The sequence below is a fragment of the Loxodonta africana genome, chromosome 10, assembly GCF_030014295.1.
Source record: "Loxodonta africana isolate mLoxAfr1 chromosome 10, mLoxAfr1.hap2, whole genome shotgun sequence".
Taxonomy (NCBI): Eukaryota; Metazoa; Chordata; class Mammalia; order Proboscidea; family Elephantidae; genus Loxodonta; species Loxodonta africana.
Genome location: NC_087351.1, coordinates 80,833,274 through 80,861,081, shown reverse-complemented (window position 1 = coordinate 80,861,081; position 27,808 = coordinate 80,833,274). Strand labels below are relative to the sequence as shown.

Genomic DNA, 27,808 nt, shown 5'->3' with positions numbered 1-27,808 from the left:
GCTCAAGCTGACTTGGTGGCTTTTTTTACTTACTGTGTGTTTCGATTTTGCCTTGGTTTGTTTCAGCTTTTTCCCAACTCCTGCTGCCCTAGGGAAATGGAAGGATGTATGCAGGAGTAAGGAAAAGAGTTGGAAAAAGCAAGGCAGACACAGCGAAGAGAGGCATTGGAAGGCCGACAGAGGCCAAGCAAAGGGGCGGAACCAGTGTCTTCTGTAAGTCTTCATGGGGTTCATGGACACCAGGCATTGATGGTGAACGTCAAGAAGCTGTCTGCCAGCCATAGCAATGGGAAAGCTGTGGCTATCTTTAGGTTCCCTTCAGAATGCCAGGAAATCAATTTAAACCATCTGTTTCCAAAAGTTACATTTGCTGGGACTCCTCCGACTTTGCATGGGGTTAGGTATGCCTATTCTTCATGACCCTTGTTGTTCCAGGCATGGTGTGTTTGTAGGTCAGGCTATATGGCCCTTGTCTATGAGAGATGTGGCTGGGATGGACCTCTTCCTATCCCAGCCCCACTCACACCCAGTCCTTCTCCTGGCACAGGGATACTCCTGATTAAATTCTCCAGTGAGCCCTGGTAGGGCCCCAGGACAGAAGCTGCCACACTCTGGGGTAACCTGGACTGGTTTTTGGTCTTGCCCCAGGATGACCAGCCCTCATACTGCAAGAGTTATAGTGGAGTGAGTTGGGAGAATTGTAGGAAAAACCAGGGCAAGGAGGAAGCCTGTTTTTCTAGGACTCCTGCTTAGGCTCTGGAAGATTCTTAAATCCATAGAAAGCAATTGTTGTAGCCACTCAGAACATTACTGAGCATGGTTGGTTGAGGGTCAGAGCAGCTGTTTTAAATTCATTGCTGCCTCCTTTTCTCTCCTGGGTCTCCCTCTCTGGTGTTGTTTGCTTTCACGTTTTTTTCTCCTTTCAGAATATTTATAACTGCCCCCTCTTTCTTCTTCATTCTCAGTTCCCTTCCCTACCCCACCTTCTTAGCATACTTTTCTTTTGGCCTTCCTCGTTTTACATCTGGATTCCTGGATGGTTTATTTTGTCTGTTTCTAGAGTTTCCCTCCTCTAATTTCTTATTTTTTTTCCTTCAGCTTCAGTTATTTTCCCTGAAGCTTTACTTGGGCTACATGAGCTTTGATTCCTGTTCATCTGTTTAAGCAGTGCTGGCAAGGAGGAGGCCACAGCCGGCAGGCAGAGCCAGAGCAGCAGAAGAGGACGTGGGCGCCTGAAGAGTCTCCTTCCAGCCCAGGGGGCTGCTGGAAGAGGAGCTTCCTTCAGGGAGGGGGCTGGGGACAGTGCTGCTCTCCCCGTGAGGGCCAGTGGTATCTGCCAGACTGGGGCTTCGGTTGTGGGGTACAGATGGTATTTTCTCCATGGTGTGCGGGCCTTGGCCCCCTTGTTCAGAGGACGCAATGGAATCCATCCTTCTCTGGTTAGATGGGTGGGTGGGGTAATTAACCAGCTTCAACAGGTAAAAAGGCTGGGGCTCTGGGAAAGGTGCACTGGAAATGTATTGCTTGCAAAGCTCTATGTTGTTGACAAAGGAGAATTGTATCATAAGGGTTTGCCTCTTGGGTGACTCTGGATATTCTTTGAAGGGACTGTTCTAGGTCTTCCTGGACATCCAGAGCTGTCAGCTGGGGAGACAGAGACAGTTTTCCAGAGGAAGGCCCATCTTCCCATTCCCCCCCGGCCAGTGAGCTTTATGAGGGTACAGATGGAGTGCTAGAAGAGGTTGGTCATTGTGGGGCATCTTAAATGCTCTTAGCCACTGGGGGGTAACACAAACCCCTCCTGTGAGGGGCCGCGAGGGTCAGCCTTGGTACTGATGGAGGCAGGTAGCACTTCTTGATGGGTGCTGTGGCAGAGAAATCCTGGAAGTTGCAGCTGCATCCCTCCTTGTCCGGAGTGGCAGGGGCTGGGAGGTGAAAAGCATCCTGGGCTGTGCTCCCCAGCTGTCTGAGGCAAATCGACTGGAGTCCATCTGGCTGTCCCCACCCGCCCAGGCTTTGCTTCCCATCCTGGGCATCAATGCTACAGGACCCTGGCTGTATCCTCAGTGGGCCCAGCCAAGGGGGCAGCTGAAAAGCACCCGCAGCCGACTTGCACCCTGGGGTAGAGGGAGCCAGGAGTAACAGGTGGAGGCCGGGAGGGCCATGCTCTTTTCCTAGCCCCTGTGGTGATAGTGGCCACACACTTCTCTGGCCAGTGGCATCAAGGCCCCCTCGCCATCTCCACAGGCACCCCTTGCTCCTTTCTACAGGTTCCCTCCCTTCTTCCTCATCATCATCAACACACAATGTGCTCTGCCACTTTAGGAAAGTGCTGGTGATTATATAATTGAAGCTTTAGGAGAAATCTTCGCTTATATTTTCCAAGCCTTCAGCCCTGAGTCCAACTCAGGGTTCGGTATCCTTTAAGGCCCTAAGGCCATAAGGCTCAAGAGCCCCAGGTCCATACTCTAGGCCTATGCATTTAGTTTAACTTGGTTCTAGGCAGAGCCTCCTTCCCAAGGAGCTCACAAAGAGGGCTATAGTACACAAAATGAACTATTTGAGGATGGGTGATGAATTTTCTTCCACGTTGCTCTCCTTAACGCTGGCAGGAGAGCTGGGGGCAAGGACCCGGCCCCTTTGTTGTAGGAATTCAGGTTGGGATTAGGGTCCTAACAGCCTTCTAGCTCCTTTCACCTGAGCCGCCTCACTCCTAGCAAAGCCCAAGGAGCAGGGTCCTTGAATTAGCCAGTCTTAGTGCTATCTCATTCTTGCCACCTCCCTCTGCCTTCCTTCTTCCCACACACCATGTTGGATAAATATTTACACCCTCGGGCTGGCAGGAATCTTTCTACAGCTGCTTCCCTTGGTCTCTAGGAGAGCTTGTTCTCTCGCTGAGCAGCTGCACCAGATCTGGTTGCCACTGGCCAGGCAAGGGCAGGCCCTGGTTTGGGGGCTGCAGTCTCTTGAGGGTGGAAGGGTAGAGTTGGTGGGAGAAACACGGGAACCAAGGAAATCACATGGCCCTAGCAAAGATCCATCCACTTAGGGCTTTGAACTGGTTCTTCTCCATTCAGTCATGGCTCAGGACGCGAAACTGGAACAGACTGGAATTTTTAAAGTTTGGGTGAACCAGAACAATAACTGGAATGGGAAAAATTTCAGGTTGAAGCTCTGCTAGAAACCTAATCTCTCTTTTAGAAAAACAAGGGCAGTGTATGTGTTGCATAGCAACCAAATCTCTCGCCTGTTGGATTTTGAGCAGAGTCAGAACAGCGGCCTGCTCAAAAATGGCTGCAAACAGTGCTGCTTTGAATGCGTGTTATTCTCCACAGTCCTGCCAACAGTCCAATTTCGTGCATCAGGCTCCTGGAAGGGCTCCCTACACCTCTTCCAAGTCTCCCATTCCAGGGCTGTGACTCGTAATTTTTCCTGTTCCGGTTATCATTCCAGATCACCCAATGGTAAAAATTTGGGTCTGTTCCGGTTGCGCTTCATTGGCCATGACTGAACCGGTTCAAACCTGCTCAAAGCCCTGTATCCACTCTCCCTCACTGGCTGCCCACATGGCCACGCTCCAAAAGTTGCCCGATCCCTGTTCTGGCTGGGGAGATGGGTCCTGCTTCTTGAAGGAATAGCTTTCCAGAGTGGAGTCTGCCTAGCTCTAGACTGGGTTTTGCTACAAGAGGAGTCAAAAACAATTCCAGAGCACACTTGCTCATGCTGGGAGAAAATGGTATGCTTGTCAGCACTTCACAGCTTACAAGCACGTAGGATACCCTTGATCCACACTGAAGCAGACCCCCATAGTTCAGAGCAGGAACCTCCGGTAGAGTTTTTATATTGGGTCCTTCCCATTCCTTCCCCAGGCCATTCTTCCTCCCACCCATCCCAGTTCTGTCCACCTTGGAGGTGAGGAATGGGGAGGCAGATCTCTCCTTCTCCCATCTTCTTTGGCAGCGGAGTTTGCAAAGAAACCAAAATGATTTGTTAGATTCTGGTTGGCTGAGCAGGAAATGCAGGTGGTGTGGTGGTTAAGTGCTGTGGCTGCTAACCAAAAGGTAGGCAGTTCGAATCCACCAGGCACTCCTTGGAAACTCTGTGGGGCACTTCTACTCTATCTTATAGGGTTGCTATGAGTTGGAATTGACTTATGGCAATGGGTTTGTTTTTTTTGGTTTTGATGGGTTGAGCACTGTGTGATGTCCCACTCCATATTCTCATGGACTTATTCAAGCCTCATGCCAGCAGACTTTTTAGCCTCCTTGTGGGTGTCTCCTGTCCCTTCAGACCCCCCTCATATAGCGGTGTCCTACCAAGCCCAGAGCCCTGTCTTTCCCTGGTCCTTAGGGTTTAGCCAGGAGCCTCAGATGCCTGGATATGATCTCACCTCCCTGCAGAGAGCGTAGGTTGCCTGCTGCCACCTCCCCTTCCTGTGCCTCAGTTTTCCCCAGAACTGTGGGAGGTAATTAACTTGAGCTCCATAAACCATTCTGAATTCAGCACAAGAACAGGTTTTAAAAAGCAAAATGGTGGTTTCATTTCAACTCCTTTTTCTAGTTATGTGGGGGAGGGAGATACAATAGAAGAAACTGTTCAGGCTTCAGGGGTCATGAGGATGTGGGTTAAGTAGGGAGGCTGAGAAGGAGGCAGATAGGGCTAAAAAGACCTGGATTCGTTATCTAAAACTCCATTGGGGTAGGATTTGGATTGGGTAGGGGGCTCTGCTGGGGACCAAGGACAGAGGTCCCAGTTTCCCTGTGCTTACATTAGTGCCAGAAAGAAAGCAAGCTGAATAATCAGTCTCTCTCTCTCTCTCGGATCCATACTGGGAATAGGAGGAAAGTTGATGTCAAAGGTGCCTGGGTATGGCTGCTGAGAAAAGGCCAGAAAGGCCAGGCACAGTGCTAGGTATTCAGCAGGTACAGATGAGGATGGTCTACCCTCCAGCCATCCCAAGGTGAGGCAGGGAGGAGTGGGCTGGGGTTGGGCACTGGGTAGCATACAGGAGAAATGTGAAAAACCTGGCTTGGAAGCCGTGCAGCTGGGAGACATTCCTGCCTGCTTGCCTGCCTCCCCACCCCCAAAAGGTAAAACAAAAAGCAAATAAAAGCCTGACCATACAGATATTAATACTCTAAACCTAGTGCTGATGTCCAAGCAGCTGCCCTCCTCTTCCCCCTTCTGTTTCTATGAGTGGCTAAAATAAATTTAGAGAAACAACCCCACCCATCTGAGGGCCTTGGATTTCAGAGCAGTGGCGCTCTTCTACTCTGAAAGCCCGTTTTTCAGAGCTGGGAGCTTTTTGTTTAAATTCCATCTGGGAATGGAATGCTCTTGATCTAAAATAATTATTTTATTGCATTCATATATTCATCATAGATAAACGCTTTGATATAGGATGGGTTGCTAAGAAGCTATCTACAGATGTTCTGCAGCTTAAAATAGTCAACTCTATGCGGCCAATGCCTAGTTGGATCCTTTGGGAAATTTATTGCAAGATTATTCTTCTCGGTGTTCTGTGCACATTCAGCCAAGTCGCTCTGCTGTCTGTCATACAGAGCAGTGGTTATGGAAACTGCCATCTTGGACTCCTGTCAGAGATCAGCGGACAGACAGGGACTACGGGAAAGCAGCTTCAGAGAGCTCTCAGCAAGAGACAGAGCACCTGGTAACCAGTGATACATGCTTCCCTCCGCCCAGCAAACCCTTCTTCCTCCTGCTTGGTCTCCACCACTTCTCAGCAGGCCTCGGTGGCTTGGATTCATCCCGCCCACACCAGCAGGCTCCTTCAGTGCTTTTTTTTGTTGCTCATGTTGCATTTTTCAGCTTCTTTCCTGTCTCTCACCTCTTCCCCCTCCCTTCTCTTGAACACCTGGCTCCGTGTGCCATCTTTGCTTCTTCTTGACAGGCTATGAAGCGCTGTTGAGCTGGGGAACTGCTTCCCCTCAGTTCATGCCACCATGTTGGTGGGATCCCTGGGCCTTTTGTTTTGTTTTTCTTTTTCTTCATTTCTCATCTCTCTACTTACCTTTATGTTCCTGTCTCCTGAATACCTGGCACTCTGGGCCATCTCTGCCCCTTCTAGCCAGGATGTACTGTGTGGCTTGGGTGCTAATTCCCTGGTCTGTGAAGCTGTGTCAGTGGGATCCTTGGGGGCTTTTCTTTTTATTTTATTATTACTTTTTTTTTTCCTTTTTGTTTTTCTTCATCTCTCAGCTTCTCATCTCTTTCTACTTTCCTTCTTTTCCTGTCTCGTAAATACCTGGTGCTGTGTCCCATCTCCAACCCTTCTAGACAAGCTGTGCCCCGAGGCCTGGGAGCCACTTCCCCAGTTGCTGGTGGGATCACTGGGGGCATTTCTTATTTATTTTTTCTCTTTTTCGTTTTCCCTTTTTGTTTTTCTTCATTTCTCAGTTTCTCGTCTCTCCACTCCAACAGCAGGCTTCCTCAGCACATTTTTTTTTTTTTTGGGCTCCTGTTTCTCTCTCCTCTTTCTCTTCTTTCCCATACCCAACTTAGCAACACACAACAACCTCCCCTTTCCCTCCTGCCTATCTGCACCGTGTGCTGAACACTGCACCCATGAGTAGCACAGGCACGGCCTACCGGAACCTTCCCTGCACTGACCCGCAGTCTGCTCTGTCAGCCCAGTACGTACCACAAACAACCCATGTCAGCCCTTTCCCTTCAGCTGGACCTGCCCTGCTGCACCACAGGTGAGCGACTGCCCCTGCCCATTGGACAAGAGGTGAAAAGCATTGTGCCCGCAGACGAGCAAACAACAAAGAACACATAGCCCACCTGCTCAGAGATAACCAAATAAAACAAACAAAAAAAAAACAAGATGAAATAAACAGACCTACAATCAATAAACAAAGAAAATAACTCCTGAATGTCCTGAAGACAGCAGACAATATCAAAACATATTAAAAAAACAGGACAGGATGGTTTCAGTATGCATCTAAAATAAAACACCAGATGACTTTCCAGTAGAAGAAAAGGCACTGGAGCTACTGATAGGGAATTCAAATCTCTAATTTCAGAGCTGAAAGGGTTGAAGCAAAAAGCGGACAAAAACGAGGAAAAAATATACAAATTCATGGAAAAGGCACACAAAATCATGGAAAATACAGACAAAACAATGGAAGAATTCAAAATGTCAAAACAAATCCCCAACTAGAAATCATACAAAAACAACAATTATAAATTCAGAAGGTAAACAACAAGATTTCAGGAATGGACAGTGTCACAGAAGGTCTGAGGTCCAGGTTTGAAACACTGGAAGACAGGATCGGTAAAGTTGAAGATGAATACTTGGATACTACTTTGTCTGAGAAAAAATCAGTAAAAAGAATGAAGAAAAATGAAGTAACCCTGAAAATGATGTGGGATAAAATCAAAAGCGAAAATTCGTGAGTGCTTGGAGTTTGAGAACACTGGGAGAAAATGGAAAACACAGAGAAGATTGCTGAAGAATTGCTGACAGAAAACTTCCCTAATACCATGAATGATGAAAAGATGACCATCGAAGATGCTCAAAGAACCCCATATAAGATAAACCCTGAAAGAAAATCACTAAGGCTTATCATAATCACCCTCACCAAAACCAAAGCAAAGAAAGAATCCTCAAAGCAGCTTGAGAAAAACGAAAAGTCACATACAGAGGGGAAACCGTAAGACTAAGTTCTGATTACTCAGCAGAAACCATGCAGGCAAGAAGGCAATAGGATGATGGATATAAAACCATGAAAGAAAAAACTGCCGAACAAGAATAATATATCCTGCAAAACTCTCATTCGAATATGATGGTGAAATTAGGACATTTCCAGATAAGCAGAAATTAAGGGAATATGTAAAAACCAAACCAAACTTACAAGAATTACTGAAGGGAGTCCTTTGGTTTGAGAACGAACAACATCAGATGACAGCCTGAATCAGGGACACAAGATCGCACTAGTCAGATAACCTACGTAGGAAATGAACTCTCAAGAACTATTCAAAACTAAAAGATTTACAACAGGGAACCAGAGAGGTTAATCTGTAAAGGACAAAAACAGTCAGAACAATAAAACAGGGAATAAACAGTGTAGGTATAGAACTTTCTAATGGAGAGGAAGGCAAGGTGATACCAAGTAATGAAAGACTGGTTCAAACCTAGGAAAATAAGGGTAGATTTCAAGGTAACCACAAAGAAAGTTAACAAACGTACTCATTAAAATAAAGAAGAAAAACATAAAGTCTCAGCAAAAACAAAAGAAATGAAAAAAAAAAATCCCAAAACAAAAGGAATTCAGCACAGAGAGTAAGAGGAACAAAGAAAATGTCAGCACCACCAAAGAAAGCACTACAAAATGACAGCAATAAACTCACACCTATCAATAATTACACTGAATGTAAATGGCCTAAATGCACCCATAAAGAGACAGAGAGTGAAGGAATGGATAAAAAAACAGGATCCATCAAGAGACACACCGTAGAAACAAAGACATAAATTTATTAAAAATCAAAGAGTGTAAAAAAAATATCAAGCAAACAGCTACCGAAAAAGAGCAGGAGTGGCAATACTAATCTCAGATAAAACAGACTTTAAAACAAATCCACCATAAAAGACAAAGAAGGACACTATATAATGATTAAAGGGATGATTCATCAAGACAACATAACCATAATAAATATCTGTGTACTCAATGATAGGGCTCCAAAATACATAAAACAAGCTCTAACAGCACTGAAAAGAGAAATCGACAGTTCTACAGTAATAGCAGGAGACTTCAACACACCACTCTTGGTAAGGGATAAAACATCTAGAAAGAAACTCAACAAAGATACAGAAGATCTAAAGGCCACAATCAGCCAAGCTGAACTCATAGACATATATAGAACACTCCACCCACCAGTTGCAAAGTATGCATTCTTTTCTAACACACATGGAAAGGTCTCCAGAAGAGACCACATCTTAGGCCACAAAGCAATCCTCAACAAAATTCAAAACACTGAGATAATACAAACTATCTTCTCTGATTACAATGCCATAAAAGAACAAATTAACAACAGGGAAAGCAAGGGGAAAAAAAATCAGTTACATGGAAGCTGATTAACACCTTGCTTAAAAACCACTGGGTAATAGAAGAAATCAAAGACAGAATAAAAAAAACTCCTAGAATCAAATGAGAATGAAAACACATCATATAAAAAGCTTTGGGACACAGCAAAGGCAGTGCTCAGAGGTCAATTTATAGCAATAGATGAGGGACAAAATCAAAATATTAGCTACACAACTCAAGCAAACAGAAAGAGTGCAGCAAAAGAAGCCCACAGCCATCAGAAGAAAGGAAATAATAAAGATCAGAGCAGAAACAAATGAAATAGAGAATAGAAAGAATCAACAAAACCAAAAGTTGGCTCTTTGAAAGGATCAACAAAATTGACAAAGCACTGGCCAAACTGACAAAAGAAAAACAGAAGAGGATGCAAATAACCCAAATAAGAAGTGAAATAGTGAACATTACAACAGATCCAGCTGAAATAAAAAAGGATCAAAACAGAGTTATTATGAAAAACTACACTCCAACAAATTTGAAAACCTAGAGGAAATGGACAAATTTCTAGAAACACACTACCTACCCAAACTAACACAAGATGATGGTAAAATCTGAACAGACTCATAACAAGAGAAGAGAATGAAAAGGTAATTTAAAAACTTCCAAAAAAAAAAGCCCTGGCCCAGATGGCTTCACTGGAGAATTCTACCAAACATTCAGAGAAGAGCTTACACCAGTACTGCTCAAACTATTTCAGAATATAGAAAAGGAAGGGATACTTCCAAATTCATTCTATTAAGCCAGGATAACCCTAATACTAAAATCAGGCAAAGACACCACAAAAAAAGAAAATTACAGACCAATATCTCTCATAAATATAGATGCAAAAATTCTCAATAAAATTCTAGCCAATAGAATTCAGCATCATATGGAAAAAATAATACATCGTGACCAAGTGGAATTCATACCAGGTATGCAAGGATGGTTCAACATTAGAAGATCAATCAACATAATCCACCACACAAATAAAAGAATCACATGATCATTTCAATTGATACAGAAAAGGCATTTGACAAAGTTCAATACCCATTCCTGATAAAAACTCTCAATAGATATAAAGGGAAATTCCTCAACATAAAATGGGCATCTATAAAAAACAAACAGCCAACATCATTCTTAATGGAGAGAGCCTGAAAACATTCCCATTGAGAACAGGAACAAGACAAGTATGCCCTTTATCACCAGTCCTATTTAACATTGTGCTGGAAGTCCCAGCTAGAGCAATAAGGCAAGACAAAGAAATAAACGGCATCCAAATTGGTAAGGAAGAAGTAAAACCGTCCCTATTTGATAATATGACACTATACATAGAAAACCCAAAAGACTCCACGAGAAAACTACTGGAACTAATAGAAAGATTCAGCAGAGTAGCAGGGTACAAGAAAAACATACAAAAGTCAGTTGGAGTCCTATACATCAATAAAGAGAATGATGAAAAGGAAATCAGGAAAACAATACCATTTATAATAGCCCCTAAAAAAATAAAATACTTAGGAATAAATCTAACCAGAGATGTAAAAGACCTATACAAGGAAAAGTATAAAACACTACTGCCAGAAACCAAAAGAGACCTACATAAACGGGAAAACATACCATGCTCATGGATAGGAAGACTAAACATTGTGAAAATGACAATTCTACCCAAAACAATCTAAAATACAATGCAATCCTGACCCAAATACCAACAACATTCTTTAAAGAGATGGAAAAACTAATCATTAACTTTATATGGAAAAGAAAGAGGCCCTGGATAAGGAAAGCACTATTGAAGAAGAAGAATAAAGTAGGAAGACTAGCACTACCTGACCTCAGAACCTATTATACAGCTACAGTAATCAAAACAGCCTGGTACCGGTACAACAAGAGATAATGACCAATGGAACAGAATTGATAACCCAGATGTAAATCCATCCACCTAGGGTCACCTGATCTTTGACAAGGGCCCAAATCCATCAAATGGAGAAAAGACAGTCTTTTTTACAAACGGTACTGGCAAAACTGGATGTCCATCTGCAAAAAAATGAAACAGGACCCATACCTCACACCATATACAAAAACTAATTCAAAATAGATCAAAGACTTAAATATAAAGGCAAAAACTATAAAGTTCATAGAAAAAAAACAGGATCAACACCAGAGGCCCTAATACATGCCATTAACAGGATACAAAACATAACCAACAACACACGAACTCCAGAAGATTAGCTAGATAACTGGGATCTTCTAAAAATTAAACGTGCTCATCAAAAGACTTCACCAAAAGAGTAAAAAGAAAACCTACAGACTGGGAAAAAATTTTTGGCTATTACAAATCAGACAAAGGTCTAATCTCTGAAATCTACAAGAAAATCCAATACCTCTACAACAAAAAGACAAATAATCCATTTAAAAAATGGGCAAAGGAAACGAACAGACACTTCACCAAAGAAGACATTCAAGCGACCAATGGATACATGAGGAAATGCTCGTGATCACTAGCCATTAAAGAAATGCAAATCAAAACCACAATGAGATACTATCTCACCCTTATGCACTGTTAGTGGGAATGCAAAATGATAAAACCATTTTGGGAAATGATATGGCGCTTCCTTAGAAACCTAGAAATAGAAATACCATATGATCCAGCAATCCCACTCCTAGGAATATATCCTAGAGAAATGAGTCATCACACGAATAAACATATGCATACCCATGTCCACTGCAGCACTGTTTACAATAGCAAAAAGATGGAAACAACCTAGACGCCCATCAACAGATGAATGAATAAACAAACTACGGTACATACACACAATGGAGTATCACGTGACGATAAAGAACAACGATGAATCTGCAAGGCATCTCATTACATGGATGGAATCTGGAGGACATTATGCTGAGTGAAATAAGTCAACCACAAAAGGACAAATATTGTATGAGACCACTACTATAAAAATTCACGAAAAGGTTTACCCACAAAAAGAAACAATCTTTGATGGTTACGAGGGAGTGGAAGGTTGGGGATGGAAAAACATTAAATAGACAATAGGTAAGTGGTAACTCTGGTGAAGGGTAAGACAGCACACAATACTGGGGAAGCCAGGACAACTTGTACAAGGCAGGGTCATGGAGCTCCATAGACACATCCAAACTCCCTGGGGGATCAAACTGCTGGGCTGAGGGCCGTGGGGACCACGGTCTGAGGGAACATCTAGCTCAATTGGCATAACATAGTTTATAAAGAAATTGTTCTACATTCTACTTTGGTGAGTAGCATCTTAAGTCTTAACAGTCTATGAGCAGCCATCTAAGACACTCCACTGGTCTCACCTCTTCAGGAGCAAGAGAGAATGAAGAAAACTAAAGAAACAAGACAAAGATTAGTCCAAAGGACTAATGGACCACATCTACCATGGCCTCCAGCAGACCGAGTCCAGTACAACCAGAAGGTGCCCGGCTACCACCACTGACTGCTCTGACAGGGATCAGGGATCACAATGCAGTGTCCCAGACAGAGCTGGAGAAAAATGTAGAACAAAATTCTAACTCACAAAAAAAGACCAGAATTACTGGCCTGACAGAGACTAGAGAAACCCTGGGAGTATGGCCCCTGGACACCTTTTTAGCTCAGTAATGAAGTCACTCCAGAGGTTCACCCTTAAGCCAAAGATTAGACAGGCCCATAAAATAAAATGAGACTAAAGGGGCACGTCAGGAGGGGACACGAAAGCTGGTAACAGGGAATCCAAGGTCGAGAAGGAGAGTGTTGACAGGTCGTGGGGTTGTTAATCAGTGTCACGAAACAATATGTGTAAAAAAAAATATGTGTACTAACTGTTTAATGAGAAGCTAGTTTGTTCTGTAAACTTTCATATAAAGTACAATTAAGAAAACAAAAAAAACCCAAAACCTAACTCCTAATAGATCATAGATCTAAATGTAAAACATAAAACTATAAAACTTTTAGAATATAGGAAATCTTCATGAGCTGGGGTTAGGCAGAGTCTTTAGATGTGATACCAAAAAGATCCACAAAAGGTAAAAGTGATAAATTAGATCTCTTCAAAACTGAAAACTTCTGCTCTGAGAAAGATATTCTTCAGAGAATGAAAAAACAAGCTACAAACTGGAGAAAATATTTGCAAATCATATATCCTACAAAGGAAGTGTATCCAGAGTATATAAAGAACTCTCAGAAGTCAATGATAAGAAAACAAATAGCCCAATTAAAAAAATAGGCAAAAGACTTGGACAGGCTCTTCACCAAAGAGAACATACAGATGGCAAGTAAACACATGAAAAGATGTTCAATATCATGAGTTATAAAAAACACAAATTAAAACTACGATGAGATATCACTACATACCGATTTGACTAATGGCTAAATAAAAAATACCGACAATTCTGAATGCTGGTGAGGATATGGAGAACTGGGACCCTCATAAATTGTTGGTGGGGATACAGAGTGGTATAGCTGCTATGGAAAACAATTTGGCAGTTTCTCATCAATTTTAACATACCCTTGCCATATTACCCAGCAATTCCACTCCTAGTTATTTACCCTAGAGAAATGAAAACCAGGGCTTCGAACCAGTTCTTCCTGGTTCAGTCATGGCCAAGGAAGCAAAACTGAAACAAACCTGAAGTTTTAAAATGTGAGTAAACTAGAAAAATAGCCAGAACAAGAAAAATTCCGAAGCCCTGCTAGGAGCCTTATCTCCCTCTTAGAAAACGAAGGCAGCGTGCCCGCTGCATAACAACCACATCTCTTGCCTGTCAGATTTTGAGCAGATACAGTAACAGCAGTGCCCCACTCAAAGAAGGCAGCCCACTGTGCTGCTCTGAACATGTGTCACTCTCCACAGTCTGGTCGATGAGCCAATATCACGCATCAGGCTCCTGAAAGGGCTCACGGTGCCCCTTCTGAGTCTCTCATTCCAGGGCTTTGACCTGTAAGTTTTCCCATTCCAGTTATCCTTCCCAATCACCCAAAGTGTAGAAACTTGAGTCTGTTCCGGTTTTGCTTGTTGGCCATGACTTAACCGGTTCGAACTGGTTAGAAGCGCTGATAGAAACTTAACCATCACAAAAAACACTGGTACCTGAATGTTTACTGCATTTCTATTTGTAATGGCCAAACCTGGAAACAATCCAATGTCCTTCATCGGGTGAATGGATAAACAAACTGTGGTGTACCCACATACAGTAGAATACTATTCAACAGTAAAAAGGAAGGAACTATCGATATATAAAACAACATGGATAAATCTCGAAAGTATCAGTGCTGTGTGAAATAAACTAGTCTTAGAAAAGTTATATACTGTATGGTTCCATTATATGGTATTCTGGAAAAGACAAAATTGCAGTGACAGAGAACAGATAAGTGGTTGCCAGGGGTTAGGGAGTGGGGAGAACGTGACTACAAAGGCAGAGCTGCAGGGACTTTTTTAGGGGTAATGAAACTGTTCTGTTTCCTCATGGTGGTGGTAGTTACATAATCTATTTATATGTTGAAATTCATAAAGCTGTATACCAAATAAAGGTCAATTACACATGCTAAAAAGTAAGAAAAAAAAGGTATGGGAATGAATGTATACTCCAAACTGAAATAACTGCTTGAAAGAAATGAGTATTCCATGAGCTGTAAGGGAGAGGACAGATACCTTGGTTGGGGGGCAGGTGGTGCAGGGAGGATCAAGAGCGGTTTCCCTGAGGAGGTGATGCCTGAGTTGGGTTCTTTTTTTTTGAGTTGGGTTCTAAAGAATGATTTAGAATTTATCTGAGCCAAAGGAAGGTCAACTCTGACAGAAGGAACAGCACATGCAAAGGCCCTGGAGCAGGAGGAAGAATGGTTCATTTGCATCTAAAACTGACTAGAGCAAAGAGAGGGCTGTGGGGGATGGCATGGTCATGGGGAGAGAGGGGGTGTGAAAGTCAAGGCTGGAGCAGTAAGAGAGAGTCAAACCATGCTGGATTAGGGCTTGGCCTTTATTCTAAGAGGAATGAGTGATCAAGGGTTTTAGGCAAGGGGAATGCAAGATCACATCTGGGTTTTGAAAAAGATCATTTGGGCTGCAGTGAAGAGAGAGGTTGAGGGAGGGTGGGGACAGGGCCCAGGCACGCAGAAATCCTGGAATTGGAAAGAACTTCTAAAACAGGGTTTCTCAAAGTCAGTCCTGTTGACATTTTGGCCTGATCACTCTTTGTTGTAGTGGGCTGTCCTGTGCATTACAGGACGTTTAGCAGCATTCCTGGCCTCTAGCCACTAAATGCCAATCCAAATGCTCCCTTACCCCCAAGTTGTCACAACCAAAAACATTTCTAGGCACTGCCAAATGCATACTGGGGAGCAACACTGCCCCCGGTTGAGAATCATTGCTTTTAACTAATTGAATCCTGTGTTCCTGGCTTCATAATAAAGTCACCTGATGAGCTTAAAAAATACAAATGCTGGGCCTCACCCCAGACCAACTGAATCAATCTTTGGGGGTGGGGTGGGACCAGGCAACTGTATTTTTTTTAAAACTCCTCAGATGATTCTACCCAGAGTGCGAGTTGAGAACCACTGGTCTAGTCCAATCTTCCCCATCTATGGATAGAACACTGAGGCCCAGAGAACAGAAAAACACACTCAGGATCCTGCAGTAACTTAGAGGCAGAGTAGCTCTAGAATCTAAGATTCTTGACTCCTACTCCAGTGCTCATTCCATTAGACCTTGCTGCCTCTTAACAGTGACAAAGAACATACTCTGGGCAAGGTCAGAAAGTTCAACCTCCCTAAATCATCCCAGTGTGAAGTCCTACAGGGGCTCCTGTCCCCCACTTCCTGCTAAGCCCAAGCCCTTCCCTGCTGCCACCCCTGGAAACTCTGCCAGTCCCCTCTACTCCTGCTGCTAGATTTAGAGTGATCAAAGTATGGAAATGGATTTAACAGCAAAGGTTCGGCTAAAACTAAAAAGATGTATGCTGCTCATGAGGCTCTAGGTCCAGTGGTGGTTCAGTGGTGGAATTCTCACCTTCCATGAGAGACCCAGGTTTTATTCCTGGCCAATGCACCTCACGCATAGCCACCACTGGCCTGTCAGTGGAGGCCTGTGTGTTGCTAGGATGCCGAACAGGTTTCAGTGGAGCTGCCAGAATAAGATAGACTAGGAAGAAAGGCCTGGCAATCTACTTCTGAAAATCAACTAATGAAAACCCTGTGGATCACAACAGTCTGATCTGCAAATGATCACGGGGATGGCACAAGACCGGGCAGTATTTGGTTCCGCTGTGTATGGGGTCACCATGCGTCATTGGTCAACTTGATAAGGCCGCTAACAAACAGCTTCTAGACTAAGATGGATTAGACTAAGAAAGGCCTGACAATCTACTTCTGAAAATCAGCCAATGAAAACCCTGTGGATCACAAGTTCGGATCTCATTGTGCATGAAGTCCCCATGAGTCTGGGATGACTTGACAACAGCCACCAACAACTCAAGAGGCCCAGATAATAGAGAGGCCCTTGCCCTCAAGGAACTTACAGTCTGGTGGGTAAACAGATGATTTCCATAGAATGCAGTTAGAATGCTGGAGTGCTGCAGGGTACAATGCACCACTGCTAGAGAGGCATTCTTCCTGACTGGGGCTCAGTGCCACCTGGGTAGCTGCACAGCCCCAGTGGAGTGAACCTCAGGAGCAATGCCCCACAGAGGGATGTGCAACAACTACTAGCAAGGTCTGCAGTTTGGAGTGGGTGGAGGGCAAAAAATGGTTGTCAGAGTTAAGCACTGGCTAAAAAAATGAGTCTAACCCTCCTGAGCATCCCAGTAGGTAGTCACTAATATTAGTACCATTTTTTACAGATGAGGAAACTGAAGCTCCAAGAGGTTGAGTGATCTGCTTGAAGTCATGCAGGTGGTAACTAACTGGCAGAGTTGTGCTTCTATCAAAGTCTAGGTGACTCAAAACTCCTGTTCTTGAATGTGGGCTATCCTGTCTCCCCAGGCAGGCCCAGGCAGCGGGTGGGGGTGAGGGAACTCCGCTATGGGCTAACCCGGGAATTTCCCTCTGGGAAGGTGTTAACACAACTGACCTAAGAATGAGAATTATTTAGACATCCCACTTGAGGCAGAGGGTGAGACAACGCCATCCCCCGCCAGGGTCACACTGCCAGAGCTGGGTTCTCAGCAGTCCTAGCAGGACACAGCCTGACCCGACCTATATCCCAAAGGTTCCAGACAGCCACACAGTTCCTTATTTAAAATAAGTCTTAAAGGACTCTGTTGAGCCCTCTGCCTGGCTCAGGGGTATACTGGCAGCTGAGTGTGTCACCTACTAAGCGCTCTGAGGGGCTCGAGGATGGCAAATGATAGGATACAGCTTTTACTGATGGGGTCCCACTTTGCTGCCGCATTGTCTAGCTGTTTCCAAAAATGCTTGTGACCATGTATTTTTCAGTCTGATGCCTTCCTTGGCTCCACAGGCTTTGAAAGTACTCCAGGCAGGCATGCTCCCTCCACCTCATCTGGACCAATCTCACTCCTCCCCAGGGCTCCCAGTCCAGCACCCTATCCCCTTTTCCAGGCCTCAAGGCCTTCGGTGTCCAGGGCTGGAGGGTGGGGTGGGGATGCAGAGTGAGAGAGATATACATCAAATTTATAAGTTGTTAGTTGGCCTTTTAATGGATGTCTACGCCAAAGCGGAGTACCCTGGGTAGTGCAAACAGTTAATGCCAAAAAGGCTGGATGTTTAAGTCCACCCAGAGGTGCCTCCGAAGAAAGGCCTGGCAATCTAATTCTGAAAGATCAGCCATTGAAAATCCTAGAGAGCACAGTTCTACTCTGACACACATGGGGTCACCATAGTCGGAGTCAACACAAGGGCAACTGGTTTGGGTATTCTGAAGATTCCTTTTGCAAAGTGAATACTTCCCAGAATCTGTTTTGTAGCCTCAGGAGTGATTTAGTTTACCAACAGCCATACATATAGAGGCTTGTGAACCAGGTGTGAAGTTAGGCATTTTATCGACCAATTTAAGGCGGCACTGTTATCCCTACTGTATAGACCAGGGAATTGAGGCGTTGGTCAGTAACTTAAAAAGTCACCCAACTCCAGTCCTGAATCACTAATTCTCAAACCTTAGTGGGCGTGAGTCACTTAGGAAGAAATTTACCAAAAACGCAGATTCCCCGTCCTGCTCTACAGTGCCTGATTCACCAGGCCTGGGTTGAGGCCGAGGAATCTGCATTCCACTTAAGTACTCAAAACCAAGTGACTCCCGGAGCCCCAGTAGGTTCAACTTCTCTTTCTAACCCAGGGATTCTGCGGCTGCCCCAGAGTCTCAGGTAGCAGAGTTGGGGCAAAGGCTAGGCCCAACCCAAAGAATCTGGGGAGTTGGTAAATGACCTGAAGCCGGGGCGGAAGTGCAATACCGTCGGGCTCTGAGCTGGCAGGTCCTGTGCTGCAGCCAGGGCCAAGAGGGGACCCTGGATGTGGGATGCCTTAGCGGGCGCTGGTGACGAGGCCTGGCAGTCTAGGGGCCCGCGGCCTGGCGCCCACGATCTCACCTGCTGAGAGGTGCGCCCAGGATCCAGGTTGGCCGATGAGTGAATCCGCAGCGCCTCCCACTTTCCGAGGACTCACTTTCCCCTTCACAAAATCTAACACTCCCAAACCCAAAGTCCTTGGCCCGCCCCTCCCCGTGAGGCGCCTGCTCGAGGCCAGCGGGGAGGGCCCGGAAGTCGGGCCGGCACGGACCGCCTGCCCGCTCGCCTCCCGGTCGGAAGCGGCAGTTCAGGTGAAGGGCGGCCGCTCCGAGCAAGGCGCGCGCGCGGAGCTGGAGGGTGGCCGGCCGTGGAGGAGGCGGGAGGGTCGCGCAGGCCTCCTGATGGGCTGCTTGCCCGGATTGGGGCTCGTGGCCGTGCAGCTACCGCTGGGCACCTAGTGTGCTCGTCTGGGCAGGGCGGGCCGGCTGCAGTCCTCAGACCCTTCACCCGACTGCGGCCAGGCTGGGCGCGGCTCCTGGTTCGGCCGCGACGTGGAGGGCCGGTCAGCAAAGGGTTAACGAGGCTCGCTCTCGCCCCTCGCTCCCTCACCCTTGGAAAGTCCCCGAAATGACGTTTCAACCCGACAATTAAAAAAGAGTTTAATTATAGAGACAGGCTCTGGGAGCTGAAACAAACCGGGCCGGGCGGCGGGGCCGGTAAACAACTCGGGAACGCGCGGGCTCTGCTGGCCGCCGCCCCGCGGAGCCTGCGTCCCCGGGAGCGGGGGAGGGGAGGCCCCGCCGAGAGCTGGAAAAGCGGAGGAAATTCGAGGAATCGCCTTGTGCTTTGAAAAAAAAGTGTATTTTGAGCTAGCCCGGGGCGCCGTGGCCTCATGACAGTGCCTCAGGCCGGTCCCGCAGCCGCGGAGGGAAAGTTGGCGCCGCCCGGAGCGGGTGGACAGCCGGTGCCCGGTGTGGGGACTGGCCACCGGCGGGAATGCGGCCCGGTCCGCTCCCCTTCCCCCCTTCACTTCTCCATTCCCGCTCCCCCCCGCCCCCAGCTGAGCTTCGCGAACTCTCTGGAGTTAAAGACCAGCCAACCCCCTTTTTCTTTGGTGTGTGTGTCTCTGTGTGTGTAATCAGAAACCGAAATAGCTTCACATCAGGACTCAGACTAACCTCGTGGTCTTAACGCGCACCCAGCTCTGTTCTGAAATCTGGAACTCATTATCTCATCACCAAGAAACTGCACGAACAATCCCCCCACCCCCGCCCCGTAACTCCTTGGAGCTGGAAAAAGGAGCGAGCAAACATCCCTTTAAGAAAGAAACCTACACTTGAATGATTTAAATTAAGGTGGAGGGGAGTTATTTCCTTTCTGGCGCTTGCCAGATTTCAAGAAAAGCTGAAAAATGGAAGCAAGGGGAGGGAAGCAACAGGCGGCTGGAGAGCAGCAGAAGAGAAAGGAAGAGGCAGCAGCCGGATTAAAAAATGGGGGCCATCAATTTAAGTTAGAGGGGACAAATAAAAGCAAACCAGGCTGGGGATCACGTAGCCTCGTGGCTGCAGCTGAAGTTTTGTGTTTCACAAAGACGAAAAACAACCGGTTTCTAAAACAGTTGTGATTTGGAAGGTTTTCCCGGATTTGCTTGGAGGTTGACGAAAAAATAAATGCGGTAAAAGTGAGAGAGAGTGAGTGAGTGTGTGTGTGTGTGTGTGTGTGTGTGCGCGCGCGCCTGTAGGAGGGTGCTGAGCGTGCGACTCAAGTGCTCTGGTCGGCCCACCCCGTCCTTTCCAAAGAAACGTGCTCATAATGGGGTGACCTAATTACATCGCAATGGAACCCGCTCCTAGCCACTCGGCGCTCGGGGTTTCATAACTGACCCAGCGGCCTCGAATGCTGGGAAGAAACGTGCGAGGGCCGAGGCGGCTGTCGGGCTCGCGTGGAAATAGGAAAGAAACGCGGTCCGGCAATTTCCGCCTCGGTTTCCCCTCCAGCACCCGAGCAGGTCGGGGGATACGTTCACAACTTTTTATTTGCATGTGAGGAGGTACCCGAATCTAACAGTAAATAAATATATATTTTACGTTTCTTAAAGGCGTAATAATCCATTATGGGTCCGCTCGGTTTCCCGTGGCCCTTCTCCCTCCCCCGTCCCGCCAAAATAGCGCAGCGCGACCAGCCATATGTTCCGTTCTCGTGGGGGCGGGGGGGAAGCGACAAGAAGTTAAAGAGTGTCGTGTGCTTCTTTCTCCACACCCCTCCTCTTTACCTTTATTCTTACCAAAGTAACTTTTCTCATTGTTCAAACATCTTGGTACGTGTGGGGAGGGGGCTGGTTTGCGCGCGCACGGAAAGTGGTGCGTTTCTGGGTTTTTTTGGGGGGGGCGAGGTAGAGGCGTTCGTGAATGATTAGGGGTTTTCTTTACTAAAAAGTTTAAAGACCGGGTGCGTGAAAGAAATTCCACTCACAGCTCAGGTCTATTAAAAGAAAAACAAATCATCCTGGACTGTACTCTTTGCTGCGACCCTCTTCTCCAAACGCCCACACTCAGAGGGTGCCGCCTGCAAAGCGAGCGCAAGTGTAGACGCTTGCGACGCGCTAAGGCTCGCCACCCTCGCCCCCGCCGGCCCGGGTCCTCCGGGAGATGATGTCTCCCCCATCGCTGAAATGAAACCCTAGACATGAACGCTTTGTGCATCCTCCCAATTTCCAACCTCTTCACCCTGCCCCGCTTGCTTTTGGGGGAGTCGAGGCGGAAGAGAACTCGGGGAGAGCAACTTCTGCGCGTAGTTGGAGAAGTTTCAAGGGAGATGAGCTCAAGATGGAAACCGCAGCCCGGGCATTAAGTACGGGCTTCAGCTCCCGCTTGCAAAAAGAGAAAGTCGAGCCCGCCTTCCTGCCCGACAAAAAACAACAACATAACAACAAGAATCCGAAGGGGGTGAAAGGAGTGATGTCACAGAGCCGCGCTCGGTGGGTGACAAAGGGGGGGCGCCCTTGCTCCCCGCACCTCGCACGAGCTTAGAGAGGGGCGCCTAAAGCACTCGGGTAGCGAAGCGAGTGGACGCGAAACTTTTCCTCTTTAAGAAAAAAAAGTTGTGCGCGGTTCGGAGTGTTCCCCCCCCCCCGAGCCTTCTTTCCTCGTCCTCCCCTCCCCCTTCTTCCTTTTGAAAGTTTCTTTTTTTTTTTTCCCTGAGTTTGACCGCATGGCTGATTCAACCTCAGTGTCAATCAACTTTTTCTTCCCTCCTCTTCCTCATTTAAATAAGTTTAAAGCTCCTCCTTCTTCGCCAGGCAAATCTGAAACTTTATAAATTGGGCTTTGCGCGCCGCAGCCCGGGAGAGTCAGAGAAAGGCCAGGGGCGCCGGGATCAGGCGTGTGGGACTCCACAGCGGAGAGCCGGAGGCAGCGCCTTCCCCGCACCGGGACCTTTGCGACACACCAGACCCTAGCCACTGCCCGGTCCGAGCGCCCAGGATGACCACCACCCTCGTGTCCGCCACCATCTTCGACTTGAGCGAAGTTTTATGCAAGGTAAAGTGGGGCAGAGCGCTTGCTTTTCCAAAAGTTTTTTTTTCCTTGCTTTTTTTTGTTTTATTAAAAAGTCCCCAAATTAGAGATCTTGGAAAGCAGAGGTGAAGCGAAGTAGTTATTTTTTTCGCCCTTATTTCGTTGACACTTCGGACGAATTTGGTCCACTCCTCCCCACCCCTTGAGTTTGAACAGTTTTTGGAGGGGATGTGAGTCTTGAGACCAGAGTTTTGGGGGGCGAAGTTTGCGAGGGGTGCTGCCCGGGAGACGCAGGGATTTGGGCGAAGTTTTCGGCCCTTCTTCCGTACATACAGTACTGCTTAAGCCGCGGTTCGCTGGTTAGCTTAGTTTCTCGGTTTGCGCCGCCAGAGAGGTTCGAGTCTCTTGCAGCTGGGGGGTGGGGTCCCCCGGAGAAATGAGTCTGCGGACGACGTTGTACTGGGGATTTCTTCCTTTTCTTTGGAGGGGCTGGAGATCTGCAAGGAAGAAAAAGGGCCAAGAGTTGTGATTCAAAAGGACGTTGCAAAACGAGTTTGCAGTGGGGCTTGTGTCCGCCCGAGCTCGGCCCGGCTTCCTCCGGTGCTGGTCACTTGGGCTCCAAACTTTGGGGGGTGGAAGCAGGACTGGGGTTGACCCTCCTACATGTGTTTTAAGCTCGTCGATTGGAGCGGGGGGCGCCGGCCGGAGATCAAGGGTCCCCGGGGGAAGGATTTAATGAGAGCCTTCTTACGCTGTCTAGTTTGCCGGCCAGTGTTGGAAAAGTCTTAAACCCGGAATGTTCCAGGAGGGCGGTCAAAGTGTACATAGGAAGAGCCTGTGGATATTAATTTGTTCCCCAACTCCCTACCCCCAATTTGAAAGGGTGAATCTGTTAGGCTACTTTTAATTGCTAAAAGTGCTTTGCCTTCTTTTAAACACGTCGGGTCATGTTGCTCTCTTTTCCCAGCTTGCTGCTCCTGTCGGTGCAGCTGCCAGGGCCCCAGGGCTGCAGGGTTGGGGTGCAGGGACGCCGAAGAGCTGAAGAGCAAAAACAAAAGTTTGAATTTTCAGCTTCCCTTCTTCCCAGCCCTGTCGCAAACTTCAGTTGCCTGCGGGGCTGCCTGAGCTTCCCAGCACTTCTTACTTCTCTTCCCTGCTTTTCCCCTCTTTGATCTATTTTTCTTTCGCCCCCTCCGCCCTCAGGACTTTTTAAATGAACCTCATTGTTGGGAACCTGCTCGAGACTCGGTTCCTGTAATCCTCTCAGTGGGGTGGCTGCGGTTGCCGATTAGCGATCCCCCACAGCTGATCCTAAGGGACCAACTTTAGAATTTGCACAATGACACCCACATGGGCTGGGAGCCAGCACTCGGGTCCTTTGCCTGCACCCTCTCCAAATCTTGGGTACAGTTTGGGCTGGTGACCAGGGTCCCACTGGAACAGAAACTAGTCTCTGTTCTGGCTCTGCCCCCCCGCTCCATTGCACTATTGACTGCGAGGTGGGTGGGGGCATTTGGTGCTTTCCTTTTCCTTCCATCTGCAGCTTTGCGTTAAAGATTAATTAAACACTGGCGCTCTTATCCAGGCCTGCTCTTGCAGCCAGAAGACTAATTGCAAAGGAATCTTCCCAGTGGAGGGGGGTGGGGTGGGCAGGGAATGGTGGAGGAGATCTTTGTGGAAGCACCCCTTCCGGGAGCATGGAGCAGTCAGCTTTATTTTAAGGGACCACATCTCTTTCTCCCCCAACCCTTAGAGAGTACCTCCGTCTCTAGTTCCCTCTGCCCCTACCCCCAAGCAAAGGCAGTCTGGAAACCTGTTGCTGAAGGAAGGGAACACTTCCTGAAGGAGCAAGTAGAGTCTTTGGCCAGGCCAAGGTGGGTGGGGGGTGTCAAGTAAGCAAGGACTGATGAAAAGAGGGGACCTAGCTCCTAGTCTCTTTGAGGTTTACCTGTTTTTATTGGGGGAGGGACCTAGAGAGGTTGAGGTGTATAGGGTGTTTTGAGTTGAGGAATCTGTCTGGGAGGTAAAGAAGACTAGATGATTATGGATAAAAGTGGCAGCTTTGGGGACAGGATATGGGGGTGCATTTCAGGGGCCCTTGCGAGTAGAGTGCTTGCATAAAATAATCTGTCAAGCAGATCAGGATTTTGTGGTTTCTTTCGCATAGGCCGCAAGAAACCCAGGTGAATGGTATATGGGAGAAGGGGAAGGAAAGGGCTTGCTGAGGTCAGAGGTAGGAACGGTTTTCTTGAGAGAGACTGATCCCCATATGTTGGAGGGCATTTCCGATTGTGGAGGGGGCTGCCCTTTGGTGGGTACTCTTCTTGGGCCTGGTGGAGAGCCTCCATACTAACTACCCTTCCTCTCTTCTTTCTTCCATCCAGGGTAACAAGATGCTCAACTACAGTACTCCCAGTGCCGGGGGCTGCCTGCTGGACAGGAAGGCGGTGGGCACCCCTGCTGGTGGGGGCTTCCCTCGGAGGCACTCAGTCACTCTGCCCAGCTCCAAGTTCCACCAGAACCAGCTCCTCAGCAGCCTGAAGGGTGAGCCTGCTCCAGCCCTGAGCTCGCGGGACAGCCGCTTCCGCGACCGCTCATTCTCAGAGGGGGGTGAGCGACTGCTGCCCACCCAGAAGCAGCCGGGGAGTGGCCAGGTCAACTCCAGCCGCTACAAGACGGAGCTGTGTCGCCCGTTCGAGGAAAATGGAGCTTGTAAGTACGGGGACAAGTGCCAGTTCGCACACGGTATCCACGAGCTCCGCAGCCTGACCCGTCACCCCAAGTACAAGACGGAGCTGTGCCGCACCTTCCACACCATCGGCTTTTGCCCCTACGGGCCGCGCTGCCACTTCATCCACAACGCCGAGGAGCGCCGAGCCCTGGCTGGGGCCCGGGACCTCTCCGCTGACCGTCCCCGCCTCCAGCATAGCTTTAGCTTTGCTGGGTTTCCCAGTGCCGCTGCCACCGCCGCTGCCACAGGGCTGCTGGACAGCCCCACGTCCATCACCCCACCCCCCATCCTGAGTGCTGATGACCTCCTGGGCTCACCCACCCTGCCCGATGGCACCAATAACCCCTTCGCCTTCTCCAGCCAGGAGCTGGCGAACCTTTTTGCCCCTAGTATGGGGCTGCCCGGGGGTGGTTCCCCAACTGCCTTCCTCTTCCGGCCCATGTCCGAGTCCCCTCACATGTTTGACTCACCCCCCAGCCCTCAGGATTCTCTCTCGGACCAGGAGGGCTACCTGAGCAGCTCCGGCAGCAGCCACAGTGGCTCAGACTCCCCCACTTTGGACAACTCAAGACGCCTGCCCATTTTCAGCAGACTTTCCATCTCAGATGACTAAACCAGAGTAGGGAGGGACCCCCTGCCTACTCCATCCCCACCCACACCCCGGCACCCTTACCCCTCCCCATCTGATTCCTGACAAACCTTACGTTAACAAGATTAAGCTCAACCCCTTTCCCTTGAACCTTGGAATACCCCCTTCCTCCCCCACCTTGTTACCCCACCTAACATAAAGACAAGTCAATTTGTCAGTAGCTTCCTCTGGCTTGAAACCCCTCCCCTCAACTTTATAGCCCACTTACCATGCATAACAGACAAGTCCCATATTTGTCAGCAGATGCCTTTTTCTGGCTTAAGCCTTAAGTGCCAAATCACAAAAGAAAAAGCAGTAACAGTTTACAGAAGCAACTTAGTGCCTTGTAATCTAACTTTGTCACTGTGACTACATTACCTCTTCAACGCCAGAGGGCACCCGTGGGCCTCCCGAGCCTCTGCCCATGGGGAGGGGCCGGAGACCCAGAACCAGCAGCTCCCTCCACTGGCGACACGACTGCACCTTCCCTCATTTCAGTCTCCCACACGCTTCTTCCTCGCCCCTCTTCCCAGTGCCTGCCCCCACCCCGTTGGGAGAGTTGTTGCCAGACTTGGGTTTTTGGGGAAACCTGTCTTGACATTCAAAACTTTTTCCTTCCCGACCTGAACCCCCTGTTGACAAATCTTGCCCGAGTTTGTGTAGGTCTGCAGGAAGGAAGGCTGAAAAAGCGGACGAAGATTGTGACATAAGTGGGACTTTGTGATTTATTTTTTTCTTTTTTAAGTGGGGAGGAAGGGGAAGCTAGATGGACTATGAGAGACTTGATTTTGGTGCTAAAGTTCCCCAGTTTATATGTGACATCTTTAAAAAAAAGAAAACAAAAATGAGAGAAAAGCTAAACATGTAAGGGGTGAGCAGTTAATGGTATTCATTCCACATACAATATCTGTGTAAAAGGATTTCCTGTAGAAGTAGCTTTAATGGTTTTTGCTCTAGAATACCGTAGGTCTATCCTTAGAGCACTCACGCCATGCTTTTTTCCCTGGGTTTTAAACTTCATATAACTTTCAGAAATTGGAGAGCAAAAATTTTGCTTGTCACTGCACATCAATATAAAAAAGCTTATTTAACTTATCAAAACGTATTTATTGCCAAACTTTGCTTTTTTTTTTTTTTTTGTTAATTTTGTTCATATTTATCGGGATGACAAATCCATAGAATATATTCTTTTATGTTAAATTATGATCTTCATATTAATCTTAAAATTTTGTGACGTGTCTTTTTCCTTTTTTTCCACAGTTTTAATATATTATTCTTCAACGACATTTTTTGTAACTTTACACTTTTTTTTGGTTATTTTATTTTAAAAAAATGAAAAATTAATTTAAAAAAATGCAAAAAACTGTTGGATTATTTATTTTAGAAATTCCCCCCTTTGTGTTGGACTGCAAATTGAGTTTCTTTCTCTTTAGGCCTTTCACAACTAGGACTGAGAATGTATGTAATAGCTCTGTGACAGTGGAGAAGGAAAACAACTTTTTATGTATAGCTTGTAAAAGGGAAAAAAAAAAAAAAAAGAAACCCTTTGACTTCCACGTGCCCATCTCAAAAAGACATTCCGACTACAGATTTGAGGTTCTGGATTCCAGGTTTGGAGTTTTCCAAGGTTAATGTAAACAGAACTGGCACACACACCATAAGATGAATGTAATTAGTATTCCTCTTGCTGTTCACTACCGTCGCTTTCTATTTCTTCTTCTTTGTGTGAATTTATTTAAAAGAAAAAACTTTTTGTAACGACTATTTGCAGTTTAAAAATCAATAAACCCCAAGTTTTTTCAAGAAACCGTGATGGCGAGGCTGATTTTACTTGGTCTGTGGTGTGACTTGGCCTGTAGGTTTTTCTCTTCTATACTTTGGGGAAGTGGGGCTCATCCTTTTCGAGCTTAGAGGGTAGGGTATGAGTTGGAGATTTTTTGCAAACGTGCCTTGGTTTCCGGATGTATTACTTCAGAGGAGTCTGCCCAGTGTGTTAGTGGTTGGCTGGTGAGTGGTAAGGAGCCAGCACTGCTCACCATGCAGTGTTGAAGGTTGTTCTTCGGGGGAGTCAAGGCTCACGGGCTTCCAGTCTTCCCGGTCCAGCCTGTGGTCTTAATTCCTTTAGGTGATGTTTGGGGTGCTGAAATGGTGAAGGGGAGACATAGCACATGGCACACCAGCAGGCCTGGATTTGAATGAGTTATTCAGCGGATACCAGGCTTGTTTTCCCCACAGGACATTAACCTGAAGCTCTAGCCTCACACTTTTAACTGGGGTGGGTATGTTGAAGCATTGCATATTTGGGGAGCATCCAGGGTGGTAAGGGGCTCAATCACAGAGGACTGGGGTGGTTTCACCTGGATTCAGAACATGCTTCTGTATTTGG

General features: G+C 47.0%; 1 protein-coding gene across 1 annotated transcript; it reads left to right on the top strand.

Moving 5' to 3' along the window:
* The first annotated feature begins 21,873 nt into the window (after positions 1–21,873).
* ZFP36L1 (ZFP36 ring finger protein like 1) lies at positions 21,874–26,995 on the top strand. Its single transcript, XM_003408727.4, has 2 exons — positions 21,874–22,087; positions 24,448–26,995. The coding sequence occupies exons 1-2, from the start codon at positions 22,031–22,033 to the stop codon at positions 25,405–25,407; spliced, it is 1,017 nt and encodes a 338-aa protein (XP_003408775.1). The 5' UTR covers positions 21,874–22,030; the 3' UTR covers positions 25,408–26,995.
* Positions 26,996–27,808: the final 813 nt, after the last annotated feature.

Bases quoted from the DNA above. Each gene is read 5' to 3' on its own strand.
- ZFP36L1 (XM_003408727.4), top strand. From the start codon at position 22,031: ATGACCACCACCCTCGTGTCCGCCACCATCTTCGACTTGAGCGAAGTT. The intron at 22,088-24,447 runs GTAAAGTGGGGC...TCTTCCATCCAG, and splicing joins TGAGCGAAGTTTTATGCAAG to GGTAACAAGATGCTCAACTA.